Source organism: Gambusia affinis, linkage group LG15 (genome assembly GCF_019740435.1).
Source record: "Gambusia affinis linkage group LG15, SWU_Gaff_1.0, whole genome shotgun sequence".
Classification (NCBI taxonomy): domain Eukaryota; kingdom Metazoa; phylum Chordata; class Actinopteri; order Cyprinodontiformes; family Poeciliidae; genus Gambusia; species Gambusia affinis.
In genome coordinates this window covers 4,415,469-4,438,496 of record NC_057882.1, presented here as the reverse complement: position 1 = coordinate 4,438,496, position 23,028 = coordinate 4,415,469, and the positions used below count along the sequence as shown (strand labels likewise).

The 23,028-nt window shown below is 37.5% G+C and overlaps 1 protein-coding gene across 1 annotated transcript in view; it reads right to left on the bottom strand.

The window, feature by feature from the left end:
• Positions 1-2,636: 2,636 nt before the first annotated feature.
• vps37d (VPS37D subunit of ESCRT-I) overlaps positions 2,637-23,028 on the bottom strand; it is a 45,454-nt gene continuing 25,062 nt past the window's right edge. The window contains exons 3-4 of the mRNA XM_044140836.1: positions 17,824-17,906; positions 2,637-10,960 (exon numbers count right to left, since the gene is read on the bottom strand). Of these exons, the coding sequence (XP_043996771.1) occupies positions 10,427-10,960; positions 17,824-17,906 (617 nt within the window). The 3' untranslated portion in view covers positions 2,637-10,426. The remainder of the gene's footprint in view (positions 10,961-17,823; positions 17,907-23,028) is intronic.

Below are 23,028 nucleotides of genomic sequence, written 5' to 3'. Positions count from 1 at the left end.
AGCAAGAGGAAGATGGAATCAACCCGGCAACTTTCAGATTACAAGTTGCCCCTCCTGTCCAGTTGGAACATCGTTTTTTATGAGATGAAGTTCAAGAACGTGAAGGTTTTCCTCCTTTCTGTAATTCCACCCACTTTGTACCATTCCAGCAAAACGGCAATCTACAGTATTGTATGCTTGACAAATGGTTCTTAAGTTTAAAAGCCTTAGCTTGACTCCTCTGAACAATTGTCTTCTCTGACCAAAACGTGTGTATTTCCAGAAAGCATCCAACTTCTTATCACATGTCAACACACCTGTCGTAAACCTGTCAAGTTTAAGCACTTCCAGGTCCTGCCTATTATCTTCTGCTGAAATTTAGACAGAATATATCAAAATATGACAATTGAATGGTATTATGTTTGGCATGAGCTATCTTGTAGGAAAAAAAATTATAAATGAAAGAAATTTTCCACTAATATCTAATGAAAACTAAAGTTATTCTTATTTTTAAAAAATACATTAATTTAAACAGTTTTGTGGTGTTTTTGTTTCACTATTTAAAAGAAAAACATTGTTATCCAATAAGATTTTTTTTAGAAAATAGTAATTTTTTTGCAATTTCTTCACAAGATATTATGTTAAGATTTATGACTCTTTAGAAATAAGATTGTATTAATTAGTTGTATTAATCCTCGTACATGTTTGCTTTTTAAACATTTCTCTTCTCTTGACCAAATTGATTTTTTTTTTTTTTTTAAGTCAGCTGCCCCAGCTGCCCCGACCACTAGAGAGCATGAGTCCACTTCTTTGCTACAGTGTGATGATGTGTTTCACACAATTACTTCAACAATTTTTTTTTTCTTTCAAATCTGTCCCAGTTCTGCCAGCAGTCTCTCTTTCATAAGCTTATATGCTCAGAGCTACAGCCATTAAATTCTTGAAGCTTACACTGTCGCACAATTTCAGGAATCGCAGCAGGTAGAAACTAACATCACCTGGATAAATTCATCCTCCTCCTCATCATGCAGACCGGGCGAACCAAAAACACGTTGTTCTCTCAGAGACGGGGCCCAGTTGTTCTTTTAAGACCATCTTCTGTCAGCGAGGCTTCTGCTGCAGCTTTGATCCCATCTGGATTAGCGGGAGACAAGTTAACTGGGCCTCATCTGCATAACAATGAACAGTAGAGGCGGATTGGTAAGTTTGAAGCTGATGAAACCAACAAAGGTGGATTTAAAAAGAAGAAAGGGCGTACTTCCAACTCAGCTAGCGCTTCCCCATCCACAGTTACTGTTGGTAAATGGTAATTTTACCATTTTTATGGTGATTTGATTGATTTATGTGTCAATAGACTAAAATATTATTTAAGAGGTGCTCTTAACTTTATATGTGAAAACAGAAAAAAACTGCATATTAAAAAAAGGTAGCAGCATGACGAATAGAGTAAAAGTTATTAGCTTCTTAGCCTTTAAGACAGGGGTCACTGGAGCTACTTCACAGGTACAGAGTAACACGAAGGGATACTTGTTTGATACATAAATCTTCTTGGCTCAGATTTATAATAAGAGTACATATATATATATATATATATATATATATATATATATATATATATATATATATATATATATATAACTCCATGTGGTTTGTAGTGTGTTTTGTTGCAACCTGAAGTGTTTCCCAACCCTGGTCCTCAAGGCACACTGTCCTACATGTTTAGAGGTTTCCCTGCTTTAATGTGCCTGATTCAACTGATTGCAGTTCAACAAAAGCCTGTTAATCAGTCATCAATTGACATCAGCTGGACTGAAGCAAGGAAATACTTAAAACATGCAGGGCAGTGAGACCAGGGTTGGGAAACACTGAAATAAACATCAGTGGAGTTTGAAAACAAATTATGTGTATAGGTTTATGTCTGGTTTAACAATATGTGTGCCCAGTTGAACTTTTCCACTTTTTGGGGGATTTTATTGTAATCCATAGGGGGGGTCCAGAAAATCTTAGGGAACCACCTGGGGCTCAGTGGTACCATTGCTGCAGGGCATAGGATAGTTATAGGAACATGAACTGTATATATATTCCTTTTTTAAGCCAAATTGCCAGGTAATGTGGCTTGAAAATGAATTCTAAGATTTTTTCTCCTCACACCATGACCAAATTCAATTTGATTTGAATGTTTTTTTCTTCTTTTTCTTTCTTAAAAATAATTTGCAAATGAAATGAATAAAATATGATAAAAACATACTTTTATTTTGATCATTCTTATCTGTTGTCTTATCTGAATTAAAAGTTTAAGTAGAAGCTGCAAAACATGCTTGTAAAAACACGATGGTAGGTGAACTGTGGAAGAACAAGGAGCATTGGTGAAAATAAATCCCGATTCTCCAAAAATAAAATATTTATAAACAAATTTGATTAATCAATAAAATAAATACTACAATAAACTTTGAGATAAAAATTTTTTTTTTTTTTTGCCTAAACCCAAATTCTGATCATGATCGATTTGTATAAGTAGGGTAAAACATCAAAACGGTTAAATACTTTTTATAGGCACTGTAGTTGTGTCTTGTTTTTAATTTGATGTGACCTCTTTCTCCTAGAAAAGTAAAACTCTCCAGTCGTAACACAACTGAAAACAAAAGAACAAATTCATCTCCAGTTCCAAATGCTTTTATTCACATCTCCTGGATCCACATAGGAAGCAAATGATGAATATTTCACATGTAAACATGTTGCGTAAGGTCACTTGAATGTTGAAATGTTAGCAGAACTGTAGCAACAAGAGATGTTCCCCCACTGAGCGTCTTCTTCAACAATAAACCAGCCTGACTGTACTTAGCAGATAGCTTATGTAAAGCTCAGCATGCAGAAGAACTTTCCCAGCAGCCTCCTTTTAACCAGCAGAACCATTCAATGTGGGTCAGGAAGGAAATGGGAGTTTCAGAGCCTTTTCTTCAATTTTTCTTTTTATCTGGAACAAAACCCTCAGAAATAAGTGTTAATAAGATATCCTGTGGTTTTGGCACTGATAATGCAGTTCAAAAGGCAGTGACCGGCATACAAATCAAGACATTTTGTGGGAAAGTGATAGAATGGGTTTATTTACATGTCTGCAAAGAGACAGGAAGTGAGAAAGTAACCAGTGTTCGCTTTGACCAATTAATGCTAACCACCGCACAGCCCTCCTGCATTTCAATTAACCATTTAACTGTTAATTAATCTGTGCAGCTACTTTCATTCATAATCGATTCCTGATGTGTAATTAGACACTGATTCAATAACTTCAGTACCCAGTAAGAATAAAGATACCCTATTGATTTTAAACTCTGCCTGAGCATAAATGTAGTTTAATTTCCTTATCTGCATGTGGTCATTTTCATTAAGTCTTTATTTCTTTTTTTTTTTTATTGGTCTGATGTAGTATCCTAATTTTAAATGTCATATTTTCATTAATTGTAAGAGCCAATTTCATGTCTGGGTAACAGGAATTAACAGATGCCTTAGTCGTTTACAAAGGCATGTGAAATTATATTTAGCAATATTTTAATTACTATTTATTATTCAAGTGGATACTCAATATTTGGGTAATAGTGACACTGGGACCTGATACCATTGTCAAGAGTTTCTCTATTCAGGCGATTCATGACGTTATATTGATCATATCCAGTTGGAGTTCGTGCTAGTTTTTTGGAGTGAGTACCGCCCACTTCAAATTGAAAACAAATATTCTATCCAAACATGAAGAGTTCAAGTTTAAAATAACCATCCATCGAACGGAAATATTCAATCCTGAGGCGACTTCATGGAGGTGAGAGAGAGAAATGTCAGGCTAAATTTCAGGGGAAGAACAAAGGATCACTTCCCAATCCACCGACCTGAATATTTCAGTTTGGACTGACACGATGGATCAACAGACTGATCCATCCTCTGAGCCACGTTGCTAAAAATACTTTTAAAGAGAACCAGATAAAGTCCCCAAAGTGAGCAAAGCAGCTGCTCCGTCCTGGAGGGTTCCCGAGCTAAATTCGGACGTAAAAAACATTTTTGCTTTTTTTTAACGTCAAAATTTTAATGTCTGAATGACGGGAACTTTACTTTTCCGCGTCCACCCACACGTTTGGAAACATTTGTGTGTTCAGACCAAACGCTTCAGCTGCCAGTAGCGATGGGCATCATGTTTACGTCTCAGTACAGTATGGCCTAATGTGCTGGGTATAAATATTTCAGTGGGCGGCCTGGTTTCTAGTTGTCTCTCTTAGCTTTTAATGAGTGAGAGTCTCCTCACCGACAGATGGAGAGATCTCAGAGTGGTCATAATTTACCCTCCCATCAGGACCACTGATGTAAAACAGCAACCTTTTAGCTACACACCTGCCCACAGGCAGACAAGTGAAGATTTTATTGCTCCTGCTCGACATTTATTACCGCTATAAATCTGGACATGTGCAGCAGTGAGAAACTGGTTCTGAATGGCATAGTGCAAAACTCTTAAAGGTGACCTATTATGCTTCCTTGAACAGGTAAGGATAGTTGTATGGCCTGAATATCATTACTCTTTTGCAACAAAACATTCTTAGAGAAGGAGATTTCAGTCTGCTCAGTCCTGCCTCCTTTCAGAATAAGCTGTTTGTCACTTTAAATCCAAATAATGTGCTGCTGGCCGCAAAACTCAACATTTGCGCACTCACGTGAAAATGGCTACAAACAGAGGCTCAATTACACAACTGTACATTTTTGAAAAGCAGAAGTGGAACCTGCTGCACAATCAACAAGAAAGCAGCAAATGGTTTCTGGTTGGCAAGTCAACTACAGAGCCCTTGTCTGTTCCAGCGCATATAGAGGTCAAACCAGCTGACCAAGCAAGCTGGAGCTCAACTTGGGTTGCTAGGTAACGGCGCAATGTGACTCAACAATTAGGAGGTTTTTGAAAAATCCACATATTTAGTTCTTTAATCATTCAGTGAAGAAAAACAAACAAAACTATTTTTCCTCACTTTAATCTGACATCACATTAAACGTTCTTGTTTTAATTTAGCATTACCAGAATTATTTTTTATTTCTAAATCCCTCAGTGAAAAGAGGGAAGCACCTTATTTTTTATTTTTTTTACCTTTCAAACTTCATTAAAAAGAAAATGAATGGACCAAATACGCTAAAGTAGGACATTCAGTAAATTAATAAATATGTCCCGGTGAGTCTTGTTTGTGAGATTAAAAGTACATTTTGAAAAGAGACTAACCTTTTCATTAAGGCTACATTTCTGTTTTAAAAATGTATTTTTTTATTGGTCTGAAGTAAATTTGAATATTAAATACCGTTTTTATTACTTGTAAGTGAAATAACACCTTAAGTTTTAATTAAAAATAAAGATTTTAATTTTAATTCACAACTAACCTTCATTCAAATTTAGATATTGAGATTTATTTATTCATTTATTTTGTGTATTTGCAGCCAGAGTCCATCCAGCTCTCTCCAACTAACTGCTTCACTTTCTGGATGCAGTTTGCGTCTCCACATTTTGGTTTTAGTACTGGAAAATATCAAATTAGCTCATTTAGCCTCATGGTTTTGGGTTGGAAAGTAGCAGTCACTCAACCACAGCATTTTAAGGATAATTATGTTTTCTGCTGGCAGATAAAACCGAGTTATTTATCTGCTGCTGCTCCCATGATCACATCAAACAGCCGACGACGAGCTTCATCGTGTTTTAAATGTGTCGCACACGCCAACGTAGCGACAAGCATCAGCTAACTGGGATATTATTAGCTCAGCCTTACACGCTGCACCGCTGATCAGCTTTGACGAGCGCCTGCAGCGGCTTCGCGTCAGATTCCTGCGTGGCGTTTAAAGCTGGCCAACGTCTAGCTCTTGGTTTGTTAACAAGGAAAAGGCTGCTAGGACGAGCTCTCTTTAGAAAACACTTTTTAGGAACAGACTGGACAACAAAACAAAAACAAAACAAAAACAAGCACTTCACATCGATATTTGAGTTTTCACACACGTCCAGCCTGACATGAACCACCAGTTTCACGCGTCACTACGACACACCAAGAAAAACAGAAACCAGGACTGAGAAACAACAAGACTGAACTTTTTTAGTAAAATCTCACAGCGACAGTAGAAAGTCGATGGTGATTTGGTTTCACTGATTTTTTTTTTAGTCTGACTTGAGTTCATCGCCACCACAACTACAACTTATGAAGCCGTTTTTGTTTCCCTGTAAGAACCTGAGTGGGCGCACCATGTGTGAAGCCAGAGCCCAGTCGCATCAAAGCCCAACGTGACAAGAAGTACACCAAGTATTTTAGTCTAGTTTCCAGTACAAATATCTCAATACTCTCGAAATAAAACAAACACAATTGCAAGTAACTTTTTAGAAAGATATAGAGCTTTCTTTTTAAGTAAATAGTCCCTGGCAGATCATTTCACTTCTGCCAGTGGAACTAACACTTTTTTCAATCAATATTAATGAACCATTGACTAAAACATTGCATAAAAGTTACTTTAGTCGAATTTCCACTGTATTAAGGTATTTGCGCTACAAACCAGACCCAAATACTTTGTAAGACTTTGTGTTTTTGCAGTATAGATCATTTTGTTTTGGGTTTAGGACCATTGAAGATTAATAACCCTAAATCAGGTTCCTGAAAACTGTGTCTCCTTAATGAACTTTGGATAAGACATAAAAATGAGCAGCTAGTGTTTTAAATATAGATCACAAATGGAGGTTTTTAACACTTTTTTCTAAAATATTTACATTTAATTTCCACAAAAAGTGACACTAAAATTACCAGTAATATGCTTTTGGATTTTCTTGTCATTATGTTGGAATCTGTTCAGTTTTTTTTTTTTTTTTTTTTTTACCCCTTTTAAATCCAGTAGGGGGAAAAAACTATATCCTCTTTCTGCAAAATTTTATCTGTATTTTAAATCCTAAACAAAGAAAAAAAAGGTGGTTCTTTAAAAATACATTTCCTAAAGTAGATAACCTATGACTTGTAATAATATGTATATTTAGCAATATACATATTATTATAATTGTTAATATAATATAACAATTATATTATTGTTATATACATATTATATAGGTATAATTGTTAAAAATTATAGGTATAATTTTTAACAAAAAAATTATACCTATATAATTGTTAAAAATAATTAGATAATGCTACAGATAAAATATTTTTGTAAATAAAGTTATTAAATGGTGACTTTTTATGGAAATTTTTAAAAAAGATACGAGGGGTAATTTTAACAAAAAAAAAAAAAGAAAAAAAAAAAAAGATTATTGTCCATTAACAACCCAAGAAAGCTTTAATCTGGATAAATATTTTTGCATGTGTCCAGCTTTCCTTCAAACTCTTTTCCTGCAGCTTTTCTCATGACAAACGGGGTTCTAGTTTTAGCCATCGTTTGCATTTCAATTTACCAAATAATACAAACAACAACACTAAATCTGTAACAGATAACATAAAGGCTGAATGTTCTTCACCTCCCAGTCTGTTTCCTTGTCCTGTCAGATTTTCCGTAGGCTGTTTTTGAACTCTATTGTGTTTGTTTTCCTCAAAACAAACCAATTTGTTGTCAACAAAGCAAACAAAACAGAGACAAGCCGAAAATAGAAAAGCCACTCGGGTTCTCAGTCAAAATGAGCCGAGGAGCGAGGGAAGCATGAGAGAGTTATCACTTTTTAGTTCAATAGAAACTAGCAGGAGGATCTTCATCATTCTGGGTAGAAGTCATCAGCATTTAGTTTGAAATTAAAAGGTAAATCAACTTTTAATATATTTTTTAGGTTAACCTATAAAGACAATCGGGGGCCGACTTTTAGCTCCAACTTCAGCTCTAAGAATGCATAATTTTCATGAAATCTAGGGATGCACCGATGACAGTTTTCTGTTTGATCAATGATCTTTAAAATGTGTAAGTTAAAAAATGTAGATGTTTGCATAATTTTGAAAAAAAAAAAAATCACATTTTCAAATTCTAACATCTCAATGAACATTTCTTCATAAAACGAAGAAAATGATGGACAGCCCTCACCCTTCTCTTCATGAGACTTTGTTGAGAAAACAGTGTCTTCAGTCAGAGGCTTCTTCAAACTCACTGTAACACAGACGGCTGCAAGACATCTTTCTACAACAGCCCTCACCATCTACAATAAGTCTTCAAATGAATGAGTTACAACATTTCATTTCCATTTGGGATCAACAAAATATTTTTGAAGTTGAACTGAAAAAGCCAGACCTGACAATTCAGTATTTTTTTTGTCAGAAAAGTCGCTAACTGTGGCGACTGAATTACCAACAAGTTAAATTAAAGTCAAATTAAATCTTCTCTGTTTATTATGCAACTGGGCGCTGGCTTTTTGAAGGCATTTTCCTGTACTGGAACAAGCTGTTGTAAGCATGCACTTATGAGATACCGATGAGCGATGAACAAACCTATGTTTAAGAACAGAGCCAATCTGCTTTATTTTGTAAATTTCTGCAGGACAGGCGGCGGGGAAGAGGCGACATTCGCACTTTGCGGCTCAGAATAAAAACGGTGGCTTCCCTGGAAAGGAGTAAGCGGCTCCTCATACGGTAAACAAGGAGCTTTGAAGTCGGACGTAAAAAACAGGATTTACATGAATAAATAAGCCGCCCACCGACGAGCCGCGCTAATGAAGTCGCAGCAGAAAGGCTGAAAGAGACGAGTCTGCAGCCGCATTCCTTCCAACTTCCTGCAGCGTTCCCAATCCTGGGAAAGACTCCAAGCATGAAGGTCTCTGTTTTAAACGGAAAACAACAGGACTTTATGTCCAACACCACTTTACTGACGTCATCGTTCAGCTGGATGAGCTTCTCTTTGTTTCAAGCTGTATGAACTAACAATAAGATCCTTTTTCCTCTTCTTCCAACATCTGGCTCTGTGCTTTCATATTCATTGTTGTAAAATACAAAATACATTAGAAAATAATTTGAATTAACCATTAAAAACATGTTGTTCTCCATGGGGATGGGCTTCGATAGCAGCAGTGTTGTCTCTCTTATCTAAAGGCAGAAAAATACAAAAAGCTTCTCTTGGTTGCGTTTTTATGGGTCAACCCTTTCAGGTCCCTTCATTTTTGTTCCTCACCATTTTGTTTAGTGCCACTATAAACTGCAGTCTTTAACTACATAATATTCACAAATTTTCAGATTTTTTAATCACCAAAATTCCAGTTTAATGATTAAAATATGCAAATAGAAAATCTTGTGTCCATAGACTCAAAATCTTTATCAACTTTGCCCTTTCATCCACACAAAAACTCCGTTTATTTATTAAAACTCCGATCAAATTTGAGAAAACTCAGTTTGGGAAACGGGTCCTGCACATCGCAATCTGCGACAAATAAAGTGCCAATTAATCCACGTGCTTGCTTTGACACGATTCCTAATCTGCTTCATTTTATGTTTTAATAATCCGATACTCCAATACGATATTTAAAAGTAGTTGAGCCTATACATCTGTAGAGACAATCGAACCTCCAGACACCATGTTTAGTTTCTAACAGGAAGTTATGGTTCTTTTGAAGAAATCCGATTGGCTCACAGGATTTAGCTGCGCACTACACTGCCCCCTATAGGTTTGGCATGTTTAAAACAATGATTTGTGCAGATTCATCTGGATGAAAACTTTTCTGAAACCACATTGTCACATCGGGGGGGTTTTTAACAATGTGGCAAAGACCAAAAGAAAAATTAAACGAAAGTGGTGTCAAATTTAAGTTTGTGCCACTATCATTTTAAAGACAGAAATATCTTCCGAGTTCAACGATCAACTAGCTGGTCCACATTTTTCAAAATAATTTGAAATATGGTGTCAATCAACTATGATACGTTTGTGCAGCAGAAGTTTTTGTTTGTGTTGTTATAATTTTGTTGGGCTTCCATGATTTCACACCAATTTTGTTTAATTTGAAGACTGAATTTTTTAAAGTCTGGCCCAGGAGCTGGTATAACCAAAGAACACATTCAGAATGGCACAAAAATGGCTAAGGGCTGCAGATTGCTCCATTTGTTTTAAAAACTATATTAAAGAGAATACAAATTCCCTAAGAAAAAAGAAAATGTTTTTGCATCAACAATGCAGAAAATGTTGAGGGACCCGGGAAGGTTGAAACCAGCACACTGCAGCTGTTCCTGTTTTGGTTTTATGAAGTAATAAAAGCAGATTAGTGGATGTTTTGGAGGAGATTAGCTCACCAGAGTTGAACCTGAGCCGTTTCCCAGCCCATCCCCAGTTCTCCTGTCTGCCGCCTCTCTACCTTTCTGCTCATGCTTTCCTGCCATGGAGGACAACAGAAACGTCGGACCTCGGTCCTGCCTGCCTGCCTGAATGGGTGACTGTGACAGCCGCCGCTTGGCTCCATGGGTTGGAAGACCTCTCTAACTGTCTCTATACTGCCCCCTGCTGGAGCTTATCGGTACGGAGGCTCGGGCTGCTGCGGGTTGGGTCTGTAGAGCTGCTGCACCCGGACCGGCCGCCCGTTAGCGGGCCAGCCGCCCGGCAGCTGGCCTATGACCCGGAGGCCAACAGGCTGGCCGTGTCCTGGGATCGGGCTGCTGGGGCTCAAGATGTGGGTCTGGCCCACTGGGGATTCAGAGGCAGGGTTTTGATGGCTTGGCGCCGAGGCAGGGGGGGAAACAGGGTAATGGGGGACAAGGATGGCCGGTGTCAAGCCGTATCGGACCTGGAACACTCGGAGAGGCCCCTGTGCCACAAAGCCGTTGGGCCGCTGAGGCTCCTGCTGCGGTTCGGAGTCCTTCTTCGCCTCCGGGACCCGACTCTCCTGGGGTCTCTTGCTTTTATTTGGTTGCTTCCTGGCTTGAACGGCCTCCTGGATCTTCTCTGTTTGAGCCCGGCGGATGTGGTAGATCTTCCTGGAGCTCTGGAACGAATCAAGGAACTCATCCAGACTCACATTTCCCTCCATGAACTTCTCCAGCAGCTCCTGGGAAGCAGGACAGACAAACAGAGCGCAGTCAGACAACTTGCTACAGAGGTCCACCTCCTTAGCAAGTTGTCTGTCCTCAACTTGGCCAGTTGAGTATTTTGAAGTTAGATGTCAAGCATCAACATTGCTCTAGACATAGGCCTGTCAAACAATAAATCAATTAGTTTGTACTTCTATTTGAGTCTCTGCTGCTTCTACAAAACTACCTATAAAAAAAACAAAAACAAAAAACTACCCAGCCATGTTTTGACATAAGTTTTTTTGGTGTCCAAAAATGAGCTATTTCGAAAACCTCCAATTTGTAAAGCCACAGTGCAACGTTACCTAGCAACCCAAATCAAGCCCAGCCTTGTTACCTAGCAACCCAAGCTAAGTTCCAGCAGTTTTGGTCAGCTGATTTTACAGTTGTCCAATGGCTGCTGGAAAAGACAAGTATTTTGTTGTTGACTTACCATCCAGAAACCTCTTACTGCGTTTGTGGTGCAGGAGGCTCCACTTCTGCTTTTCAAAGATGTTGGTCATATATTGCACATTTGTTTGCAGCCATTGTCACGTGTGAGTGTCAACATTAAGTTGGGGGGCATGGCCAGTAGCAGGTTACTTGGGTTTAAAGTGTCCTAAAGAGTCCCAGACTGTAATCGCATTATCTAAGAATGATTTTGATTTTTTTTAAAAATGTGATGAACATATTTTGGGTAGCCCATAGACGTATCCTAACCTGTTCAAGGAAGCATAGTAGGTCACCTTTAAATATATATATATTTTTTTGCTTAGTAAATTGTTTAGGATGTTAATCTTTGCACAGAAATACATTTTAATGTTTGTAATTTATTAAGATTCTCTCGTGACCCAGACGTAGCTTCCTGGTGCAATACTTTGTATTCCCAGCAGGAATGACCATCTATTCATACTGAGGTGGGTGAACACCTGGGGCTGGATGTGGGGGCGGTACTTCCTGTAGGCCTGCTATTTAAAGGGTAAGGTCCTGTGCAGATGGTTAGAGGCCATGGGGTCAGCCCAGTGGGAGTTGTTTTCCCAGCTGACCAGATGGTGGTTTAGGAGGGCTCATCTGTTGTCCCAATCAATACCAATAAATATATTAGCTTCCTAAAATTAGAGCTGAGCTTTCAGTTTTTATTGATATAGAACCATCAAAAACATCTCTTCCGGTAAATGGTGGATCTTCTCGTATTCTGACTTTCTGTGGGCAACCAATGTGCAGAGAGACAGTTTATCTCCCATAGATCCCAGCATTCGCCTCATTATTAATGCAAACAGTCTTATAAATAAGACTGGTGAGAAAACAACAACTGAGTGCTTCTGGTGTGAGATGAGATCATTAACTGTGAAACAACAGAAGCACGTTTCAGTTCCTATTTAGAAAAAGTTTAGGATTTTACTTCTTTTCACAGATGAAAAGGAATGAAATAGATTAAAGTTTTTAAAAGTCTGGGTTTTTCAGTCTCTCATGATTGTTGCTCACATTAATAGTTAAAATAACACTCGTAAATTAAAAATATCAAACACTGTTGTGGCAATTCAGTTTTTAACTGTTCAGTTGAGGTTTGATTGAAGTATTTTCGGCTTTGAACAGCAGATAATTATATTTAGTCCAGATTCTAGAAAAACTTGTAAAATATTCCTGACTCTGGCACCAAAATCAGGAGTTAAGAGCTTTTGTACACCTGTAGGTTGTTTACTTTGGTCTGAATCAGCTGAGTTTGTCCATCTGTAAATTTTATTGGTGGTTTGGTTTTTTTTCCATACAGAAAAAACAAAGCGAACCAGAGCTTGTCATTACAAACCAAGTCAGAAGGTTTTGTCTGTTTATTCGACAGATGAGTCCGGAGCAGGAGAACCAGATATAAATACAGGAGGCAGATGTTAAGTACTGACCCAGTAGAAAACATGGAGAATTTAATCATCACCTGGGTTTTATTTCAGGTGAAACTATCTGAGCAGAAAATCAAAAATAATTTTGAGATGTCTTGAAGGTTGAACTGTTATGCTTCATAATTTTTTTTAAAAAACATCCCATTGTTTATTAGTTAATTTACTCAACATGGAATTGGACAAACATCTTTAAAGGTGACCCATTACACTTCTTTGAAGAGATTAGGATTGCTCTATTGGCTGTACAAAACATGTTCATTAAATTTTTTGCACAAAATCAATCTTGGATAATGAGATTTCCGTCTGCTCAGTCCTGCCTATTTTGAACTACTTTCAGAATGAGCTGTTTTAGGGCCTCTGTCACTTTAAATCCACATAACCTGCTGCTGGACATGCTCCCCAACACACCGTTTATACTCACAGGTGAATATGGCTGCAAACAAATGCAGACTTATATAAACGTTCATCTTTGAAAAGCTTTAGTAGAGTCTCCTGCACAACCAACAAGAATTCAGCAAGTGGTTTCTGGATGATAAGTCAAAGACAAAACACTTGTCTTTTCCCACAGCCATTGTCCAGTGCATGCATACAGCAGTAAAACCATCTGACCACACATGCTGCAGGATGTATTGGGGTTGCTAGGTAACGGCACAATGCCCATCAATGAGCTGTTTTTAGAAGCAGTAGAACCCCAAATGGAAGAATAAAAAATCCAAAATGGCAAAATCGATGGACTTAATTTTATGTCTATTACACAAAGTCCCAGTGAAACAGTTTGTGGTTGTAAAGTGAAAAACCTTTTATTCACTATTTCACCATTTAATTAAGGTTTAGACGACCAGAACATCAACGACACTCTGAGATGAACTATATATAACTTGTTTTCATATGGGTTTTTGTGTTTGTGTGAGTCTGAAAGGAAACAAAGGTTTAACAAAATATTTCCCAGGAACAGTTCAAAAACCCCCAAGCTCTTCAGCTGCGTTTCCTCACTTCATCTCATTTAAAAACAAACCAACTCTCAGACGACCTACAGGCTGACATATTTGATTTATAGGATGTCGGAAGAATACATCAAGTTCTCGACTCCTCCATCAGATTTGTTTGTTCATGTTGGTACCTGAGACTCAGGGCAACAGAAGAAGGGGTTTTTTGGCCCGAAACCTTAACTGTCTGGACCTGATTTCACAAAGCCCCAGATCTTCTTCACCATAACATGACTCTGAAAGGCTGTAAAGATTCCTGTCAACCATGAAAACTTAAATCTTTTTGCCCTCTAAGGTCTCAATTTGAGACGATTTAGATTCAAGCTGATAGTGAGACAGCAGAGAGGCCTGATTGTATTGATTCAGACACACCAACTCTGAAGCTTTGATTAAACACAGAGAAGAGAGCCTTTCATCTGTTCCATGCAGTAATCATAAACCATCTCTTCTTAAAACTTGTGATAAATAAGCTAAAAAAAATGGGAATTAAAGCAGCTGCCTTGTGTCGGATATTTACTGATATATCCATGAGGAGGTTTCTGAATGCTGCTGCTGCTTAATCAATCAGTGAACTGCTCGTTCGATGAGTCAGTCATGAAACTATTGATCGCAGCCATGTGAGGTGGGGGCGGCAGGCTCTGTGGATCAATGCATGCCTGCAACAGCAGTGGCAGCTTTCTTCTGTAAATAAGCTCTGCAACACGGTGGCCAGCAGGTAAGCAAAGGACTGTGGGTATTTCAGCAACGCCAACAGGCTTGCATTTGGTTCTTTAATTAAAAAGAAACGGGTGACGTTACATGCGAGTCATAAGCTACTTTGTTTAGGTTTGAATTGAGGCTGAGGGACTTGACTAAATCCGATTTCCGCTCTAAAACCAGAAATTGTTCAAAATAAAACCACTCATTTTGAGTCTTTTTTAATAACTTAAGATTAATAATAATTCTTATCCACCCAGATCTCAATATAGGAGCAAAACCCAAACCAAGGTGTTATGTTTTTATTACAGCCCTGAACCAAGGAAGAACTGTTCACACCAGTAGACTCAGTTTGACTGGGGACCAAAATTGCAACATTTGTTACATTTTCAGCTGCTGAGGTTCTTTTTCATACTGCATTGTCAAACAAACCAAACCCTTTGAGAAGCCTGTTCCCCTCCTCACCTGTGGGGGCGCTGTAACAAGAACCACTGAAGGAACAACACAAAACCAAATGTGAATAAAAATGGCATCGGATTTTAGACGGTGTAAAATTTCTCTTTTGTTTTTAGTTGAAGACTATAAGCCATTTCACCCAACCAGCACTAGACTAGTGTTTTTGCTTTGGTTGTATTTACCCAGAATGCCCTGCTCGCTGGAGTTCATTTCAACCAAGTCGAGACCAAAGTTAGTAAATGTTCAAGAGTTGGAGTTTGTCAGAGTTTGACTACGCATTCACATCTCCCCAAATGAATCAGACTTTCCAGACAAACGGACGGGAGTTGGATTAAATCAAATTAATAATTAGATAGCATAAGGTGTTTAATAAAAATTTATTTTTACAGAATTTGAACCAGATGAATCTGAAACTACTACTTGAGGAGTTTTCGATTGAACATATTTACAGACAAAGAAATTTGTATCATTTTAAGTGCAAATGCTTTTTGTGTTTAAACGTTTGGCCTTAATTACTATGTTATTCTTTAGGCAACTGACCTTTTTTGAGTCGGCATACTCCAATTAATTAATGAATAACTAAATTAGTTGACGATTATTTCAATAATTGATCCATTATGATTAACTGTTTTAACCTTAATTCTAATCACAAAGATTAAATCAAAGACATTTTGTGCATAAAGTATCCAATTTTTTATTTTGTCAGTCAATTACGCTGTCAACATTGAGAACTTATATATTATATACTGTTACTTATTAATGTTCTATCTCCAGCTGAACTCTAAAGTTGTGACTCTGCGGCTAACTGTGACATTAATGTGAAGCAACCTTTCAGTGATCGAGCCAAACTTCATTTGAAAACCCAGTAATGTGGGGTTTACAGTTTGAATTATTTACTGCACAGACTTGGAGACAACAGGTCTGAATCTACAGCTGCTTGTGTTGTGAGCTCACCCCGGTCGTGTCGGTGCATGCATGAAGGAGAATCAGCGCGGCTCAGTGACGGGAGGCCTGTAGGCAGCCCTATGGCAGCTTTAACTCCAAGCTGTTTGTATTTTTTTAGACACCTGTGAAAGCATCAATGTCGCCTGGTAAAACTATTTCAGAAACACACCAGCGAGTTCTCAGGATCAGGCTTCTCTTGCTCTCAGGTCTTCAGATGTTTTAATCATGAAGCAGCAGATTTCTATTTCAGACTTCAGCTTCAAAGCAGCTCAGCTTATTGTTTGACACAAAGGGAAACTGAACCAACAAATACTGACTGATTTTCATTCCCTGCTCTGTAATATTGATGTTGTGACAACAAATAAACTCAATTTTTAAGGTTCAAACATTTTGAATATTATTGTGACTATAAATATGGATGACAAGCTCCTTACTTTTAGCTACTTCATGGCTTCAGTTCATGTTCTCTTGTTTTTCCCTTTTTGTGGAGTGGGTAGGGGTGCGTCCAAATTCAGACAGATTCTTTGAAGGACCAGAAACGAGGTCCAGCCTTCAGATTTTTATCGCCTAGCAACAGTGACGTTGCTAACCTCAAGCTGGTAAAAAAATAAATAAACATTGAGCTCAAAATCTAGCACAGCTTTTTTATTACTAATTAAATCTCTTTAATTTGTTGAATTCATTAATTGTTTCCAAAATTATGATTGCAACAGTACAACCGCTTCAAGCTCTTAGTTTTTATAGTGTCAGAATTTCATATAATTAGATTTAAAAGTGAACCTTAAAAACTATCAATTGGAATGTATGTGTGACTGAATCGAAATGACTTGTTTGCATGACATTTCCTAAGAATGGGTGCTACTTAAACTAAACTGATATTAATACTGACCACCACTGACACAGGAAGTCACTGATTGCTAAAGCTTAGAAAAAAACCCACAACATACACACACACACACACACACATATATATATATGTACATATATTTAAATGGAAATATTAAAGTTTCAATGGTTTTGATATGAAAAACTATTGAACTAAGTAGTTAAAAGACTAAAGAAATGTACAAAAGATAAATAATATCAGGAAATATTGGTTGTTGGCCTCAACAGCATTAATATCGGATATCGATATTGGCCCTTTTTCTTTTCTTAAGTCAGTGCATCCCTAGATCAAGGGTTCTCTAAAGGAATGCCATGTTGTTGCATTTTAGGCAGTAAACTGTTTATTTTCTTATGTGAAAATAATTAATTTGTTTATTTGCATTTTTAGTGTATTTTTAATATTATATAAAAAGATTTAAGTGGTTGACTGAAAAATGGGCAGAATATGCCCTGTTTCAAATCAGAATAATTGTCAGAATAATCAATTAATAAAATAATTGGTGGCTGCAGCCCTAAATAAAACCCAATTTGCTCTCATTTTTCTCTTCAGTCACACAAAGACAAAGTCGGAAATTTCCACCCAAATCTGCGTTGAATATGTTTAAAAACACAAAGACTGTGAAGCATTTTTTATTGACAGCAGCTTCAGACACCGAATTCACACCATCTGGTTCAGATTAAACTCTGCTGCTTATTTAGTTTTAGTTAGAGAAGCATCGTATTGTTTGTCATTAAATGAAGCCTTAAGGGGAGCAAACAGGATGTTAACAGTCCACTGGCTGCTGCTGCTGAAGTAGGCTGGGTGTATGTATAGCATGACTAGCGGCTTCATACAGCAGATTGCATTGAAGTGTGTGGGCTTGCTCAGAGCCAGCCTGCAGATTTATTTATTTATTTCAAAATAAAAGCCCCCAGCAACACCGCTGCCAGAGCAGTGAAGCTCTGTTTTGAATTTCCAGGAGGAATTTTAGAGAAAAAGCAGAGCTGCGTTGTTCTTACCTCGGAGTGTTCTTCAGCACGTGCCACCTCCTCCTGCAGGAGGTTCTGCGCCGTCTGCAGGCTGCGCCTCGGCCCGCGAGCCTCTGCAACGACAGAGACACATCACTGATGCATGTGAAGCCATCAAGTATGACTTCACCACTAGCTGGAAGAGAAATCCAAAAACCGACAAACCGCAGCATAGAGAATTATTTTCCAGATCACAGAGAACCTCCTTGGTATGCACTGGTGACGCGATGGGCAGCTTATGGCCTCAGAAAACGTGGGAAAAGCAGCGAATCACCATTTGAGAGGATTTTACATAAACCAGTTAAAGTCTTGACTTTCCTCGTCACTTTAGGTCGCTTATATTTACTCCAATGTAAGAAACACAAATCCAAACCTAATTAGATAATTTTCAACATATTTCTGAGCACACATACGCGCATGCAGACCACCCAAACACGCACGCACTCACATTTTTGTTATGCAACAGGGCTGAATTATTCATGGCCTCGTCAATACAATAAGAAAGAGGGAGAGCCTTAAACAAATACATGAGGGGTGTAGTTCCTCTTTGTAGCAAAGGATTTCAACAAAAAAGCAAAGCTGTATCTGACTCCTCACCAAACTGCAAAACAAATTTAGTTTTTTCAGACATATTTACATTCACAGTTCAAATAAAATGATATATATCGGCCTGTCGCCATAAACGATAAATCAATTAATTGCACAATAAATTAAAACTATCAACTTCATTTTAATTATCGGCTTTATCATTTTTTATTTTTTTGTACTGTTTTTTCTACAATCTCCTCTTCAGTTCAACCTTATCAGTGGAGACACATTGTTGATGTTACCATTATAAAATAGCTCACAATTAAGAATTGGCAAAGCTCAATGTGATTTTCACAGGAGGCGGAGCGTTGTTGTTAGCAGCTGCTGAAAGTAACTAAAAAGTTACTTTTAGTGTAACTTAGTTACTTTCCAAATCAAGTAGTTAGTAATCTAACTAAGTTACTTTTTAAAGGAGTAATCAGTAGTCCGATTAAAGTTACTTTTTCAAAGTAACTATGCCAACACTGGATAATAATAATAATAATTAAATCTAATGATTACTGAAGGGCAATATAGTAAACAGACTTCATAATCTGCACTCTTTTGGTTGAATGCAGTATTTATTTACACTTTGGTGCTTTTATTCAAGTACATTTTTGTTAATGGAGACTGAGAATCAATTTTATTTTTGCTTTTGGTTGTTTTGTTTCTTTTATCAGTTCCAGTGTTGAATGTTCTTTTGAAAATAAAGTGTATCTATATTTGTCATTTAATGTCATTTCTATTAAATCAGTGTAAAAAGGTCTTTATCGGAATAATTTTGAGACAATTAATCAATCAGCAAAATTTGTTATTGTGACAGGCCTAGATATATATTTAGATAATGTTTGAAAAGGAGGCAGGCAAATGTACAAACTTATCTGATCCTACTGCCTTCCTGACATATCTATTACTTTACACATTATTTGTTTACAGAAAAATATTTATAAATACAAAGGCAGGTAGTAATAATACTTTATTTGTATAGCACTATTTTTAAACAAATGTTGCAAAGTTCTGCACATAAAATATCATATACATATTTTCATATAAATAAAAGAAAGCTACAAAAAAAATCTCTAAGTAATGTTTTAAGCTTTCTGGCATTTGCAAATATAAACAATTGTGGTCAAACAAAACCAAAATGAGAAAAGTTTAGTCTGATTTAACTTCAGACAACGAGAAAAAAATGAGTCTGGAAGTATCAGGTTTCTACTGTAAATAACGTTTCCAAATCTAAGCTTTTAATCAAACGATAGATTGAACTTTATTACCAAACTGTGCAGTTTGAATATCAATCACTTTCAAGGAAATGAACCTTGAATACAGAAATGAACCTTGAAAACCTTCTTATTTTGTTGATTTAAATGTGATAAATTAATTACAGACCCTGCAGTTAACTTGATTAAAACTAGTCCTAGTATGATTTGGCTCTTTAAGCAAAGTGATTTAACTTTAATTATCCCTGTGAACCTAAATAAATAAATCAAACATGCACATCTACGAGGTTTTCCCCTCAAAGACCACCCGGCTCGCTGCACTAAGATCTAAAGTAGCGTTTCCTACACACAAGTCAGAACTTTACAGACTAAATGACTAATCCGGCTGGGAGAACTGAAGGTGAGTGAATGTGTGATAATTTGTTTACGTCTTGTGGTTTGGAAAGCAGACGTAGAAAAGATTAGCATGTTTAGCATTTCTGGGGATTACAGAGCTTGGCAGTGAGATGATAAACCGTCTGGGTGAAATCATCCGGAACCACAGAACCGCAGGTGGACCAGAGGAACAGAGCGTTGGCTTCGATAAAAACCTCCTTTATATAAATTTGTTGACTTGGAAACTGGCATTTAGAGTGACCCGTTTATGACATGAGCGGTGTGAACACAGAGGGTCAAAGAGGATCCAATAAACTGGACTGGAAAGTGTGCTGGCAGATGAAAACGAACGGGTTCCCTCCGGACCTGGACTGACCTGCTTTCAGCGAAACGCTCGAAGATCTCAGCAGGGAGCAAACAAGCAGAGGAATTACTTTAAACAGAAACCGTTTGAGCTTCACACGCAGATGTTAGAGGAAAAGGATGAAGAGGTTGACGGCTGCTAAACTAAATACTGAAAGGTAAAGAGGGACGAAGAAAACGGAATCAACATTTTAAACTTCTCCAGTGCTCAGGTCTTTACTACCCTGTAGCCTGGAAAATTAGAAACAGCAGGAAACCAAGGAAGGAAATGAAGAAAGACAGAGGGAAGATGTTCCATAGAAAGTAAAGAAAGACATTTAAGGAATTTATATTTTATTTATGTATTTACTTCGAACATGATAGCAGTATAAAATAACACACATGAACAAGGAATGGAAAAGACGCATTTTGTTTTGCACCACATTAATCTCAGCATGCTTGAAAAAGAGGAAAGAGGGAAAACATTCAGAAGAATGTAAAGACATGACAAATGATGTTGGATAAAAAGGGAGGAAGAAAAGGAAGAATACAAGGAACAAAATAAGAATGGGAAGGAGACAATAATATCTTGTTTTTTACAAGAAATGTTTTAATGATCTAAATTTCTTTAAATTGAGAATGGTTCTCATAATGAAATGCAAAACAAGCTCATTTTAACAATAAATTTACTTGTTAAATTTAACTCTTTGCATGTCATTAAAACAAGTTTTGTAATGTAAAGTTTGTCATGATAATGAGATGCAAATCAAGAAACTCTAGTTAAAACAAAATGAGTTTTAGATTTCGTTATAACAAAAAACCTTCTTCTTCTAGACGACATCTAAAAATCCCAAGAGCTGTTGTGGTTTTACTATTACGACCTCTGTTTAAAAAATATCTTGGTTTTATTGAGACAAATTTCAATAGTGAGTGTTTTAATCTCATCAAAACAACGTTTTCTCATTTAAACGAGATTCTACTCCTGAATTTATTTCCAAGCTCTGGCAGTTGAACATTTTCTTGTTTACCCAAAAACTAAAAATAAAGTCTCATTCCTACAGCTGCAGCTGGAACTTTAGTCCATCAGATGGGAGAATAAAAGGCCACAGCCTGTCTGATAAATATGTTTGCAGGGCAGCTTCCTGTCACACTCACAGCGTGCCTCCACCTCCCGTGGATCGTGGTCGGTAATCACTCTGAACAGGCCTGACCCGTCTGACTGCAAAGTGTGTCTTGTCCCTTGAAGAGACGATGTGACAGCCGACGAGTCACGCCGAGTTCAGTGGAGACCGCGGGGCAAATAAAGGTCACAGTAATGACTCTAATAACTCCGATCCCCTCAGGGAAATCTCCACCATCCAGACAGAGCGCAGTAATGTATGCTGGCAATCCGTTTTCAATAAGATATCATCTCTGAATCTCATCCTCGACAGTCGGATCATTTCCCTGAGTCTTCAGGGGATATAGATGAGCTTTAAAAAGGTTTTAGACTGAACAAGTGGCCCGCATAACAGCCCTACAAGTAGAGAGACATGTGTCAAACTCGAGGTCCGGGGGCCAAATCCAGCCCGCCATAGCTTTTTATGTGGCCCTCTAGACTCTAGAGAAACATACAAATAGAACAAAATAACAGTTGTCTACTTAAATATTATTTTATCAATCAAATTAAAGTAGTTCTTATAGTCTCAAATTATATCAATCAGTCCCTCCTGTTTTTTTGCCATAGCGACATTTTTTTGCACTTAATATATAGTGGGGCTGGCCTTATATATCAATAATTGTCAACATCAATATTTATTTATTAGTTTTTTGTTTTAAATATCTGAAATACTGCTAAGCTAGTGGCATAACCGCTCCTGTTTTAACCACGGTTTTCACATAATTGTTTTATTTTTTTAAGTTATGAGGCGCAGTGGACAAACCTGAAACTGCTGCTGCCCAATTTACTCAGATTGTTGCTAGGCAACTACCAGAGTAGTGAGCTTAGCTGGCTGTGAGAGTTTGAGCGGCTATAGTCTTTCCCTCTGTCTACATATCCCAGAATGCTGTGCAGTTCTGGATCAGACTCCAGTGAAAATATTATACATATTGAAGAGACTATCAATAAATAAATAAAGAAAAAACAAAACAACAAAAGCAACAAATAAAATGAATTATGAAGTCTCTGTAAGCAAATTGTCCTTCAAAAAAAGCTGTTAGTTGAGTCCAAAGCACCAGACTGAAGACTTTTATCATCTAGTCTTTGATAGGAAAAAAAAAATAGAAAAGAAAAAAACAAAACAATCATGCAAATTAAAATTATTGAGCTTTTTAAATTTATGCGATTAATTTATTTAATGCTTATTGCGACAGGCGTAGATATGGTCCAAAATGAAAATGAGTGTGACACGCCTGCGTTGGAGGAAGGGCCTCATTCCTGACCCAACCCTGCAGACCCTGGAGAGGGGGATGATGGGGATGTAATGAGAGGTGACAGCCGACAAAACAAGTCGTCCTACAGCAGCTGTACTCGACCTATATTTTGGGAGTAGATGAGGGAAGTGGACCTGAGGGCTGCCGAGTGCAGCACAAATTTCAATTAACAAGTGAATGGTGTCAGTGCTGGAGTCAAACATTTTGTCTGGGTGCTGATATGAGACAATGGAGTCGCCGCCTCGCCGCTCTACGGAGACTTTCTGCTCATTTCACAAAA